The 14934-nt window shown below is 44.1% G+C and overlaps 1 protein-coding gene across 1 annotated transcript; it reads left to right on the forward strand.

Annotated features, from left to right (window-relative positions):
• The first annotated feature begins 1645 nt into the window (after positions 1-1645).
• Positions 1646-4076, forward strand: LOC141984458 (ras-like GTP-binding protein rhoA). The gene is made up of 2 exons (XM_074947540.1): positions 1646-2250; positions 3788-4076. Exons 1-2 carry the CDS (start codon positions 1661-1663, stop codon positions 3807-3809), a joined length of 612 nt encoding a protein of 203 aa, XP_074803641.1. The 5' UTR covers positions 1646-1660; the 3' UTR covers positions 3810-4076.
• The last annotated feature ends 10858 nt before the right edge of the window (positions 4077-14934 follow it).

The following is a 14934-nucleotide window of genomic DNA, read 5'->3' on the forward strand; positions in this document are numbered from 1 at the left end:
AAACCTCTACAGGATTGCGTAATTGATGTTTTCACCCTCCTTACATCATTACAAGTAAAGTAGATTGCTTTTAAAAGCAATGATCTCATTCATTCCTCTTTGCTGATTGGCTGGCTAAATTAAGAAACAGAAATTTATTTAAAAAGAGTGCTTATCATGAGTGTCCTGCAAGAGTGGTGGAGAACTGTCTTCATAGGTGAATTAGTGTTCCAAAGAAAACTGGGGAGAAAAGAAGATTAGAGAAAAGCAAATGCCTTGCTGATCTTCAAGAAAGGGAAGAAAAGTGATCCTGGAAGTTACTACATGTAAGTCTAACTCCTATTGCTAGTAATAAAATAATGGTACATGTATGAAAAGGAGGGGAGGTCGGCTCTCTTAGCTTCTACATGATAACAGACCCCTGGGCAATATGCAACCTGGGTTTATAAAGGATAAATGGTGCCAGCCAAGCTTAGGGTTTTTTGGTGATAAAAATTACACTGTTGGTGGATGAGTTATCTAATGGGGCACTGCCAGGATCTGTCTTAGGTCCAGTCTTATTTGACATCTTCATTCTGTGATCTAGAAGAGAGAGTAAATAGTATCGTCAGTGAAAATTGTTGACGACACTAATCATGAGGGACTTGAGAGGACATATAAAATGACAGGGTCTAAATTAGCTGTTACCACTCAAGAAAGAGATCTTGGAGTCATTGTGGATAGTTTTCTGAAAACATCCACTCAATGTGCAGCGGCAGTCAAAAAAGCAAACAGAATGTTGGGAATCATTAAGAAAAGGATAGAGAATAAGACAGACAATATATTGCCACTGTATAAATCCATGGTACACCCACATCTTGAATGCTGTGTGCAGATGTCATTGCCCCATCTCAAAAAAAGATATATTGGAATTGGAAAAGGTTCAGAAAAGGGCAACAAAAATGATTAGGGGTATGGAACAGCTGCCATATGAGGAGAGATTAATAAGACTGGAACTTTTCAGTTTGGAAAAGAGACGACGAAGGGGGGATATGATTGAGGGCTATAAAATCATGACTGGCGTGGAGAAAGTAAATAAGGAAGTTTTATTTACTGCTTCTCATAACACAAGAACTAGGGGTCACCAAATGAATTTAATAGGCAGCAAGTTTAAAACAAACAAAAGGAAATATTTTTTCACACAACACACAGTCACTCTGTGGAACTCTTTGCCAGAGGATGTTGTGAAGGCCAAGACTATAACAGGGTTCCAAAAAAGAACTAGATAAGTTCATGAAGGATAGGTCCATCAATGGCTATTAGCCAGGATGGGCAGGGATGGTGTCCCTAGTCTATGTTTGCCAGAAGCTGGGAATGGGCGACAGGGCATGAATCACTTGATGATTACCTGTTCCGTTCATTCCCTCTGGGACACCTGGCATTGGCAACTGTCGGTAGACAGGATACTGAGCTAGATGGACCTTTGGTCTGACCCAGTATGGCAGTTTTTATGTTCTTATCACAGATAAATAACACAAAGATCAAGAAATCATACGTATGGGCAAAAGGGAATAATACAAAGGGACAGAATCAAATCTAGTGTCGTTTGCTGCCTCTCCTCTCTCCTCAAAGAGTATTTACAAAGCACTGGAAGCTTAAAGCTGGAGGGGTTCATTTTGCTCCACATCCTATTTTTCAGAAGATGGCTGCTGTTTGGAAAAAACTAACTGTCGTGGGAGATGTTGCCTGTGGCAAGACATGCCTCCTGCTTGCCTTCTGCAAGGAACAGTTTCCCAAATGCTATGAACCAACAGTGTTTGAAACCTATGTCAATGACACCGAGGTTGATGGGAAGTCGATGAAGCTGATGCTATTTGATGTAGCAGGGCAGCACCAAGGTAGTTATCAGCACTTCCGTTCATTTTTCTATCAAGGCACAAATGTCATCTTAATGTGCTTCTCAGTGGACAGGCCAAATTCACTGCAGAACATCCTTGACATTTGGATTCCAGAGGTCAGACTGTTCTGCCCCACAGCTCCCATTGTTCTGGTGGCTACCAAGAAAGAACTGAGGAACGATGAGGGTGTGCTGGAAAGACTTGCTAAACTGGAACAAGAGCCAATAAAGACGGCAGAAGGAAAGGCCTTGGCTGCTAGCATTGGGGCATATGTCTATCTGGAGTGCTCTGCAAAGACGAAAGATGGCACTGAGAGTGTCTTACAGATTATTGGTCAAGCTGCAATACGAGATGGAAAGAAGAGAAGAAAGCATCGGACGTTCTTCAGATTGTTGTAAGAAGAGCAAAAGTTATTTTTTAAAAAACATATAAGTACATAGATAACTTATTGAGAAGTTAGATGGCATGTGGGAGCTTTATGAGTATTGCATGAATGCTTTCATGGGGCCAGATTGTCCCTCCTCTGGGGAAAAAGCTGGGTAGAGGAGAAGAACATGCAACATTTCTCTTGAAGAATCTCTACTGGGTCATTCTGCTGGGGCGTGAGTGGGGTTTGCCTCCTCCCACCCCCTCAGAAATGAGGCATGGATACAAACTCCAGAACTGTAGCAGATCGAGCACTCACTGGTGCAGCACCTCCTGCTGGTCATCCAGGAATTAGCTCTTTTCCAGCCCTGGAGCGCCCCCTGCTGGCCGGTGACTCTTCTGCCTCAGGCCCCCATGTCCCTCCCGGACCCTGGTGCTGCTTTTCCTTGGGTTTTTGCCCCATGGCAGTCCCCATGTTCTGGGTCTCCTCTCCCAGGGGAACCCCCAACCCTCTAAGCCCACCTTCCCTCAGTGGCTACTGCCAGTCGTCATCTAGCCCCCATTCTCTGAGGCAAACTACAGTCTGTAATGGCCACTCATCACTGGCAAGGGGGTTGGACCAGCTGCTTCTGCCTATCCCTGGGCTGCACCTCTGCAGCCCCAGTACCCCTTTAGGCCTTTAACAAGGCCTGCAGCCTGGGGAGTTGCCAGGCTGGAGCTCCCCAGCTCGTCTTGCCCTTCCCCAGCACTGCTCTATTTCCGGTACCCTGTGCTCCCAGGCAGCTAGGTCCTTCCCACTCTAAGGCTGGAGTGAGACTGACCCAGCTCGTCCCTTAGCCCTTCTTATACTGGACCAGCCGGGCCCTGATTGGCTGTCTCAAGCCTGCTCATGGTTGGCTCCCCGGGATAGCCCTTTCCCTGGGCTGTTTTTAACCCCTTCAAACCCAGAGCAGGGTGACCGCCCCGCTACAAGAACCCACAGATGAACTGAGATTTGCACAGATCTTGAGAGATGAAAGTGAGGCCAAAGCCATAATTCTCCACAGAAGTATGGTGATTCTGCATTACCTCCTCGATCTCATGGCTTTCAGTGCAGCTCTCTGTTAGCACAGCTTTAGTGGCAAGGCCCTGTGCTGGCTAGGCTAGGCTAGTTCCCCTGCAGCTTCCTTACACATACTCACATGGAGCATATGCTTAGGGCAAAAAGTCTCCATGCAAAAGTTCATACAATCACAGGCTATATTAACTGGATTGTTGATTACCCACTGCTTTCCTGCGAGGACAATGCACATAGCACACCAAATCCCAGCCTTTTCCATGTTTAGATTCCCCATGCCACAGGTCTGGAGATGGAACGTAGGCTACTGTGAAGGTGGCCCCCACCCTTTCCACATACAATCTGGTCTTTAACAGGATTCTTACCTTTAGCATGCATTCAATTAGAACCTGATAGGTACAGGATAAGAGAGGTCCGAGAGCTCTACTGAAATAGAGCTTTGATGACATCTAATCCTCAACATCCTTACTTTTTTGGAGACCTCTTACATATTTTTCTCCTTCTCTAGCACTTGTGGACAGAAGCAATGAAGTAAAAAGAATGCCAGAGATGCGGCCAACAGTTGAGAGAAATTTTCTACCTACGGTGAGATGGGGACATCCCACCAGCAGCAGTGGTGAGTCTCCAGAAGCCAGAATGAGATGTAATTGAACTTGGACACATTAATACACACCTCCTTTATTTCAAGGACGGATATTAAGAGCATTGCTGGCTGTCCTGGAAAAGAGAACTGAATTCTGGCTATAGATGCAAAGATGGCCGGTAAATAACATGACTAGCATTTATTAAAGACATACTCTACAGATCAGAAGGTGGATAAAAAAAAACAATCCTGGAATGAATAATCTTAGGATCCTGGTATCAAGGGACAAGGAACTAATTTATTGAGCCTAGCTCATCGTACAGAAGGACAACATCCTTTGGTATCTTTCTCAATGTCAGTTCCATCATTGAAGCATCTTGGTTATTGGCCCACTGGAGGAAACAAAATCAGAGTAACCAAAATCTTCATCCTGATATTTTAACAGAATAGCAAGTCCAAAAGAAAGATAATTAAGTTCCAGCTGCATTAAACATTTTCTTACCCATTCTTCCAAACTGATAGGAGTTCTGCTGGCTGTAGCACTAAGTCCGAGTGTGGATTAGGCATTGGTTGTTGTACCACCATGGCTATGAGTAGAGTCCCCTTCCTCCCTGTAGTTGCTACTAGTGGTCCTTCTTGAAGTGAGGTAGGTGCTAATAATTTGGCTTCCACTCTGTTCTTCCAATACATGCACCAACTGATCTTCAGCAGGAGCCAGCTATTCATCCCCTGACTATTTCTTCAATCTGTCTCTGGATGGGTGTAGTCCCCAGCAGGTTTGTCTGTGGACGCAGTTTGTCGGCCCCTGGATCCTGTTTTTATTTCATTTATTATTTAGGTTTCAGAGTAACAGCCGTGTTAGTCTGTATTCGCAAAAAGAAAAGGAGGACTTGTGGCACCTTAGAGACTAACCAATTTATTTGAGCATAAGCTTTCGTGAGCTACAGCTCAATTCATCGGATGCTTATGCTCAAATAAATTGGTTAGTCTCTAAGGTGGCACAAGTCCTCCTTTTCTTTTTATTATTTAGGTTTCTCAGAGTTCTTGGTGCCACACCTTATCCTGTTATTGGTCTTCTCTTTCTTACATTCTTATTGCTGGTTCCAACACTGAGAGTTAAACTGAAGTAATTGAACAAACTAGTAATTGTTATCACCCTGTCCACTCACATGAAAAAATATTCAAATGACCAGTGGGCTGATTTACTTGAAAGACCAAGGCATGGAATTTATAACAACAACAAAAAGTTCAACCCTATTAATGAGAAAATTAACTGAAGCGCTTGGAAAAGATCTTACAGTGTAAAGTGAGTTACAAAGTATTTTGGTGCTGACACCCATTTCTGGATAGCATTGGACATGCTGCATCCATGCTACATCACTTTCTACTAGCAGTGGTAAAATCCCCTCTACTTCAACATGCAATTACATCCCCATGGTTTAAGAATAATACTTTACATTTCTAAAGCACTTTTCTTCCAAGGATCTCAAAGCCATTTTAAACATGATTTACTAAGCCACATTCCATCTCTCTGTGATAGGCAGATGCTCAGTATCCCCATTTGCAAAATGGGGATACTGAGCAACACCAAGATTAAGTGAGTTGCCCAAGGTCATCCACATCCATAGCTCTTTCCTCTGCTTTGACTCTTCTTTCTGTACTTATTTTGTCCCTTCTCTTTTCTCTTCTAGTCTCTTCAATTCCTCCTCTACTTCCCCTGCTTCTCCCCTGCCTTTCAAATAATATTTACCTGATATAGGTCCTAAGATAGGAAAGGATCCCCTGGAGGGCTCTTCAGATTAAGTGCCTATTGAATTCAAATCGCATGCTTAAGTGCTTTCCTGAATCAGGGTCATAATGCTTTTAGTTATTTTTTTTACATCGTAAAGAGCTTTATTTATTTGGGTGGGTAAGCATTGTTATTCCCATTTTACAGCTTGGGGGTAGGGGGGAACTGGGGAGTAGAGAGGCTGAGGAACACATTTTCCAAAGTGGTCTCTACTTTTGGGCTCTTCAGTCTTTGGGCATCCCACTTGAGACACTTGGGGCCTCATTTTCAAAGGTGCTGAGTGCCCACCACCCCTATAACATTCAAAACACAAGGGCACCCAAATTTGGAGGCCACTTTTGAATATGTAGACCCACGTGACTTGCCCAAGATCATACATTATCAATTGGTTCCTCACGTGAATATATTTAACAACACACAGACTGGCATCTGTTTTCAGTCCAAATCTTTAGGTATTTTGCCTTAAAGTAACAGTGACTTCACCTTTGTGTCTGTCAATATTTACCTCTGTATTAATCACTCCTTGCCTTGACCTCAGCGTTGGCATCTTCTAGGTTAGTTACTGGTTAACCCCAGGCCTTCAGCCTGCTAGCATTTTGCACACACAGCCTCTTCTTACTGAGCACACTTATGGAACTGAACAAAGGAAATGAGTTTTTTTGCTAATTTCTCAGGCTATTGTCACATTTCACACTAGAAATCTAATCCTCCCCTTTTTAGCCACAGGCTGTTAAATATGTTCTTAAAGATGGTCAGAGTATTGATGCTGAGCAAATTTTTTTTCCAAAACTGTGCAAAACTTTACTCTAGAGTTGAGGTCAGCAAAGCTTCATTTGAATGCTTTGTCAAAACTGGAAACAATTTTTTCCTAAGGCTGTGTCTACACTGCAGAGACTGTGCTGGTACAAACTTGCGGAGGGATTTTTTCTGTTGGTGTAGGAACACTACCTCCATGAGTGAAGTTAGCTGTGTCGACATAGCTGCATCTGCACTGAGGGTTAGGTTGGTATAGCTATGTCGGTCAGGCATGTGGTTTTTCAATGTGCACCTAACTTTCAAGGGCAGATCTCTTGAAAGCTAAATCTCTGGCTCAGCACACTTTTTCGAGAGCAGGTTTCGGTCTGGCTATACAACTAAACCTGTGTAACAGTTGCCCACACATCAGGCCTCTCGACCCCATAAGCAATGCACAGACTAAAACAAAATTAACCAGTCTTGTTTTGAGATTTAGCTTTGACTTATGAGCTAAACAAGAGGAAGGATGGTCCAGTGAATAGGATGCTGGTGTGAGACTTGGGAGGCTCAGGTTCAACTCCTTGTTCCACTACAGGCTTCCTATGTCTTGGGGAAAGTCTCTTTGCCTCTCTGTATGGAGGATCATAGTACTTTCCACCCTCCCAGAGTGTTGTGACAATAAATACGTAAAGGATTGTGAGATGCTCAGATACTATGGAAATGGGGCCATAGAAGTATGTATTAGATAGACAAGACTGAAATTTGAAACAAAAATCATGAATTCAAACTGCTAGCATTCAAAATCTGTATAATGCCAAACCAACAACGTGAGCCCAGCTCTGCAGTCCATAAATCCTTTTAGACAACTGTTTCTTCCAGAGTAGCTGGTAATCAAATAGTCTTTTTGTTTTGTCTTTTTTAAAATGTGTTTTGTCCCAGTGGCACTCTAATTCTATGTGTTTACATAAATACAAGATGCAGCCCTTTTCATTTGGCAGAATTGTGTCCCAGTGAGGGCGAGAACAAGAGAAACTAATGGAGCACTTTACTTATCACTAAAATAAAGCAACTTCTGGGATAAATGTAATGCATTTGGTTTTTTTTACCAGCTCCTACAACACTTTAGGACAATGTCCAATTGAAATAGCAGAGGAAATTTATAGTATGTCAGATGAATGTGACTGAGTTGCAACTAGGCCAGGATTTCTTTGCAATTTCAATAATGCAATTATGTAACTAAATGATGTTGATGTCTTTCGCACTTAACGCTTACATGACAGAGAAAAACCAACATAGTACATAGCAATAATAAGATACTGTGCAGGAGCAAGTTTTTCAATTTCAGCCCAATGTCTCTATATATTTCATGGGGAACCTAGGGTGAAATAACAAACAAATTTTGTTTAGAGATTTTGGAAGACATGGTGATTTTTATATGAGCTACAAAAAGCGCATTTTAGTAGACGTTCAAGTTATGGAGAAAAGTTCCTGACTAGCCCCCAACTCAGAGCTTGAAAAGAAGGGAAGGTGTTTCTTTCAATGCGAAATTAAAAGACGCCCATAAATTATTTCACATTTTCAGGATGCTCTGCACGTACCCTGACCTTTATGTGAATTCTGGGTTATGTGTGGGGAGAGAGACATGTTTTGTGCTTTTCAACATTGACCTATAATTTTGAATTGATTTTTTCTATGTAATTCATGTTTCCATTTCATTCTTGGAATAATCTTGGCTCCCTCTTGTGGCCAATTTATCATCTGCTAATTCTCATACTCACCAAAGATTAGCACTGTCAATAATGTGCCTTGTGTTGAAAATACATTTTCTCATTTTTTTGTAGCTTGATTTTTTTTCATAATGTCTTGCTACTTCATTATCCAAACTGTACTGCAGCTGATTAAAACATTTTACAGTATATAGCAACAAACATTCATGCAGCATCAGACTGGTGTAAGAGCACAGGACTTGTCATTATAGTTTAATGGAAGTGAAGGGCCCAATCAAAGCACTCCACACTTGGGAAACCCATCGTCACCTTCTGTGCATAGAAGGATGGAAGGATTGGGCTTAAAGTTTGCAATGAACAAAGCCCAGACGAGCCTAGAATGGGTAGCAAATAACTCTGTGCTCCACTCACCCAACGCATTTAGGGAAACTAATTATCATTTTTTAAAGCATGTGTGATCATTTATTCTGAAGTTGTTATGGGCCTAAGTGGCAAGTTCAGGAGACTGGTAGTAATCAGAGTCTGTTGCTTCTTGGGAACAGATTGCCCTCTCCTGGAGTGTCCTCTGAATTCTTTTCTTGTGGAATTTGGGTTTCTTTTATACACAGGGGAAGAAGCCTCACGTTTGGCTCCCAAGCCCTAGGGCAGAGGTGGGCAAACTACAGCCCGCGGGCCACATCCAGCCCACAGGACCGTCCTGCCCGGCCCCTGGGTCCCCAGCCCCTCCCCCGCTGCCCCCCCTCCCAGGCAGCCAGGTTGCCGCGCAGGGAGCACTCTGGGCAGCGGGGCTGCGTGCTCCTGCAGGGCAGTGCGGCAGCAAGTCTGGCTCTGGCCGGGTGGCGCGGCTGCCAGACATGCTGCTCTGAGCAGCATGGTGAGGGGGCCAGGGCTGGGGGGTTGGATAAGGGGCAGGGTGTCCCAGGGGGTAGTCAGGGGACAGGGAACAGGGGGGGTTGGATAGGGGGTAAATTTCCAGGGGGCGGTTAGGGGTGGGGGTGTGGACAGGGGTCGGGGCAGTCAGGGGACAGGGAGCAGGGGGAGGTTGGATGGGGTGGAGGTTCTCTGGGGGGTCAGGGGATGGGGAACGGGGGGTTTGGATAAGCATGGGAGCCCTAGAGGGCCTGTCAGGGGGCAGGGGTGTGGATAGGAGTCAGGGCAGTCAGGGAGTGGGGGGGGGGTTGGATGGGGGTGGGAGTCCTGGGGGGCCTGTCCGGGGGTGGGGGATCTGGGGCGGGCAGTCAGGGGACAAGGAGCAAGGGGGGTTGGATGGGTCTGGAGTTCTGAGGAGGGCAGTCAGGGGGTGGGAAGTGGGAGAGGTCGGATGGGGGCGGGGCCAGGCTGTTTTGGGAGGCTCAGCCTTCCCTACCCGGCCCTCCATACACTTTTGCAACCCCGATGTGGCCCTCAGGCCAAAAAGTTTGCCCACCCCTGCCCTAGGGAGTCTCCTGACATTGATGCAGCTCTTGGTGGGGAGGCACAAGACCATATGTGCAGAGATCTGCACACCCTCTTGTTCCCTCCCTGGGTCCTCCTGGAGGATCTGCCCCCTCTAGAGTACTCCTGGAATTCCCCTTTTCAGTGGGGATTCACATCATGGATCCGTGGAAAATCAAATACAGCTCCAAGTTATACAGTGTGTACCCCACAACCAACAGGGGCCAGGATAATCATTTGGGGTGAAATTCACCCCTGTGTAGAGGCCAGCTTAAGGCCTATGCATTACTTAAATTCCATTTAAGCCCTAAGTGGTGCATAAACTTTGTGTTGCCCTCTCCAGAGTATATTGGGCCCTTAGTTTAACTGCCATTGTGGACATGAATCATGTAACATCTGCGGGGGGGGGGGGGAGGGGGGCGGTGTTAGAAAGCTGTTTCAACTGTGGCTCCAAGCACAAGCATGGGTTACACATCCCTATATGCAGAGAGGAGGCAGATACTTTCAGCCTCAATTACCTTTATGCTAGACTCAGAACAACAGAGAAAGAAAGAACAACAGTGAAATGTGCAGACAAGAGCACAGTGTGTGTCTCCTCTCTAGCAGGCTGCACTGAACACATCACACTTTCCTATTCTGACCTCAGAGTCTTTGCAGGTGACAAACACAAACTCAGAAACAGAGACAAAGCAGTTAGATAGCTACATGTACCACATATGGTCACCACATTAAATTAACAGTAGCATAATTCCAGCCAACTTGTATTTGAAGAACAGTCACACCAGATACACACTTCCTCATTCCCAGCTTAACATACACTAATGCAATATGGGTTTTGTCCCCTGCTAGTGGCTGGTCTATATAAGAGGTTAGGAGTCTGCTTCATCTAACTGCTAGTGGCTATAGTCCTCTAGTTCAGACAGTGGTTAGTGCTTTTAGTGCTGACCGTCATTGCTTCAAACCCCAATGTTGGCCCAAGTGGACTTGGATACACTAACTTGCCATAAAAACCTCACTTTAATGTTTACCTCTGAATAGTCTCCCCAGATTGCTAGCCATCATTGACCCACAATCACCAGTACTTAAGCCTGGAAGGAAATGATATGTCTGTTCTCTAGATCTTTTCAATGGAAAGTCTAAATAAATTATTTATCACTCACCATATGTAGAAAAAGACAGATACTAAAAAATTAATATTCTTGGAAGGGTCTCTCACCACTGTTAAATAGTTTGATTCAGCTTATCTGCTGGAGGCTAACTTTAAATTAATGTTCCACTTAAAGTGCTTTTTTTTATTATTCTTTAAAAATGATTCATGGATCCAGCTACATCTTAATAGCCTACTGTAAACATCTTATATGGTGCATTAGTAATAAATTGTTAACAGATGGCAATGTTCTAAAGCATACTCCCGGCAGTGCAGCCTGATGCTTTTCATTCAGTCTGACCTCACAATGAGGGGTACGTGGACACTTTTTTGAGCTACTGGGGGCTCAACTCTGGTAAGCCATGGCCAACTTCCACCTGGGATTATTAGAGCCACTCCACCCTGCTTTGCATTGACCCAGTGCTTCAGGCAGCGCAGCTGAGAGTGCTGTGCGAGGAAGACCTGGTATGGGACTTCGGCCCATTTAAGTGCAAGTCGATGGCTCGTGAGGGAATGGGGTCCAATGTTCGTAAAATGCATTTGTAATTATTTCCCTCTCCTAAGACTCAGGCGGTTGGTCTCAGGGTAAGAAGACACCCTGGCTTTACAACTGAAAGGATATGAAAAATAGTATGATGGTAACAATTTCCAGAATTCACCGTGACGCTTCTAAAATGGTTTTACTGTATAATGTGGGACAAGCGGATTGTAATCTCTTCAGTGCAGGGCCATCTTTTCTTATGTGTTTGTACTTCACCCAGCAGCACGGGGCTCTTTAGGCCAGCGGCAGCAGCACCATGCAAGGAAGATGAATAACTTTCACCAGTGGCAGCCTTTCAATCCGTTCCCTCAGGGCTTTCTCTGACTGATTCATAAACAAGTGATTCCAGACAAAAACACTAAGTCCCAATTACCAGAGACCTTTCCAACTTCTTAGTTTGCTGGAACGGTGTGACGTACCTGGGTACAATCCAGACTAATGAGCAGCTGTGCCACCCTTGCCCTGGAACCTTGGGTGCCTTATGGTGCCTTGCTGAAGGACTTCCTACCTGGGCCACTCACAAACAGCCTTCCAGCATGCAAGCCACACCCTGAGGGTTTGTGTGCAACTGCAGCCTGCCAGCCACTTGGGTTCTCACCAGCCTGGGTTATGCTGCAGGGTGACCCCAATGCACTCCCAGTCTTACATTTCCCCCAGGAAATGTATGTCCTGTACTATCCACCCCTCTCCTGGACAACACAATTTTATATAAAGTCTGTTATTTCTTTAATAGAAATAATATGAATACAACTTGCCACCCAAAATGGAGTTTCCCAAACACTCCAGTTTAAACAGATTGTATTAGATAAAACAATAAAAGAAGTTTATTATCTACAAAGAGATAGATTTTAAGTGAGTAGAAGTAATGAGGCATAAAAGTCAGAAATGGTTACAAGACAAATAAAGATAAAAAGCAACCAGGGCCTAAAATTAACAAAATTCAAAGCAAAGTTTTCTCATTACATGCTTTCAGCAGTCTTACTGACCAAACTTCTTAGGTCAGGACCCCCTTCTCCCAGAATCCAATGAATGCTTCTTTTTTTGCTTTGGGAGCTGTGAATGCGATTGGCAGGGAGAGTAAGAGGGGTGCCTTGGGATGTGTGTCCCTCCTTTTCATAATTTCAGTCCCACTTTTGAAGAACATTTGGGTACCAGGATACAAAAAGTCCTTGGGGAAAGATGTTCCCTGCTGCTTTTTCCTCACCCATTTGAGCTTCCTTTGTTTCCCTTCCTGCTTGATGAATCTGTTTACCACTTAAACACAAATTAAGGAGAGCACACATTCCTTTGTTTGAGACAGATCTGTTTGCCCATCTCAGTTTGGAACATGTGTTAATAACACCATACAGTGGAATCTTATAACTTCACATACGATGTTGCCACGCATATTTTATCGAGATGATACTCACTAGCAAATTATGAGTTTTCAGATGATACCTTACAAGGCATACCTTGTACAAAGATTATTACAGTAGTGTGTAGGGTGTGAATACAGGGGAACATTCTGCCCCAGAGGAAAAAGCGCACACCCTTCCCTCCCCCCCGCAGAAAGCTGGCACCATTGCCACTTCCCCTCTATCTTTATATCCCCACCTACCATCTCCTTTGCAAAAGCCAGGATTGTTAACCCCTCATGCACTTGGATTTATGGAGCAACTTTTTATTTGTCACAGGGTCTGATTCCTTGTCCCTAGGTGCTACCGCAAAACAAACTATCATTAATGATACTGTTATAATTTATTAATAATAATTTACCAAATACAATACATGATGGTGAGGTATAAAGATTTTATTGGTACTTGTTTGGGTTCATGAGACATGCAGCCCTCCTAAAAAAATCACATCCTTAACTGATTTCTCTCATGCTGTATGGAATGTTACTCCAGAGTCTCAGATGCTGCTACCGTTTTCAGATTAAATATGTCAGCCTTCCTGAAAATAATGTGGCTTCCCGGCAAACCAAGCTCATTATCATTATTTATTTCTATAGCACCATCTGTTTGCATCTGTGAATACAACACTGCACAATAGGAAAACTGTCCTGTAATCAGTAACAGGTCCCTGCCACAAAGAACTTGCAGTCTAAAGGCCCAGTAGTTACAGTACAAAACACAGTCTAGCGCACATTGTTGAAACGTCATTGGAGCTGAAAAGCTTCATGGACGAGAGGGAGTTCCAGGATCTTTCTCATACATTTAAGAGGTGCAAGACAAAATTTCTAGTGAAATCCTCCAGGCACTGACTAAAACCTCCCACTGAAATCCTCCTCAGGTTGCATTGTTAGCTCTGAAAATGCATCTACAGCCCACTTCAAAAAGCTGCTCGCACTGACATACCTGCAGTAGCAACAGGGGAAGCCCAAGGATGCTGAAAAAAAAAATCAGCCAGCCATCTGGTCTTCCATCCCCAGTGATCACTATGGCAGTGGATACACTCTGTTAAGGTGGGATTCTGCCTCTCACTCCTGTGTGCCACTCCAGCAGTATGCAGAGGCAAACAGCCCGGAAGCCAGCCAAGGCAGAATTACCCTGGTGTAGGCAAGGCACATGGTTCCCATAAGAGCCTGTATGCAGGTCCCCTTCTAAGTCCCAGAAAGGGGAGGCTGTTAATGGGAGGGGAGTGCCTGCAGCATGTGCCACTATAACGCCAACAGACCCCAGTTGTCGGCAGGTGGGATCGAACCTGGGACCTCTGGAGCTTAGTGCATGAGCCAAAAGCCAACTGACAGTAGAGCAGACTCATTTGCTCTCTGGTCTAGGTGCCACTAGATGGGACAGAACACCACATCCAGGAGGTGTGTGTGTTACATACTTCCCCTAGATGAGGAAGCGGTCCCGAGCTTCTGAGACTTCCCAGTTGAAATCCCAGACGAGCCCCTACTTATAACATCGACAGACCCCGGTCATCAGTGACCGGGATTGAACCTGGGACCTCTGTGTATGACCCTCTACTGCCACATGGCTTTTAGCTAATGCTGTAGCAGCAGGGCTGGATTACCCAATAGGCAGACTAAGCACGTGCTTAGGACACCAGCAAAGCAGGAGGCACCCAAAAAAATGAGATTTTTTTTGAAAAAATTTGATATTTGATATTTCAAAAAAAGCATTGAAGTAGTCATCATGGGAAAAATCAGAACTTTGTTAGACTTCCTTACACTCCACTACACACTCTTCCTCCATTTTTCTGTTCTCTTTTTATTACTTATCGCCACCTAAACCAGGGGGGCATCCTACTAACGTAGATTTAAATAATGCGAGGAAATCAGATCCTGTCATGTATTGCAATAAATTTATGTTTTATTATTGATATATTCTTCTGAGTTATATGTACTTGATTCGTTTTCTTCTTTCTTATATATATATATATATATATATATATTATATATATACATAAACATAGTGTATGTTGTGTAATTTGTTGTTTTTTTTTAAGTTCAGATAACTGAGATAAGGGGCAGGATGAAACATAGCCAACTGAGTAGAGCACAGAAACATAAACTGGCAGAAGAAAAGAAACAAAAAACTAGTGAAATTTTCCAAAATCTTCCAAAGCTGACATCATTTTTCAAAGCGAATCCATCAGAAGCAATATCTTCTCTCAGTAGCACACACATCGTTCCAAAACCTGTAGGTGTTTCAGAGACTGACCCTTCTTCTATTGGTGAAACAAACACCATTCCAGAACATGTGGATGTGTCAG

Source organism: Natator depressus, chromosome 3, assembly GCF_965152275.1.
Source record: "Natator depressus isolate rNatDep1 chromosome 3, rNatDep2.hap1, whole genome shotgun sequence".
In the NCBI taxonomy this organism is placed as follows: domain Eukaryota; kingdom Metazoa; phylum Chordata; order Testudines; family Cheloniidae; genus Natator; species Natator depressus.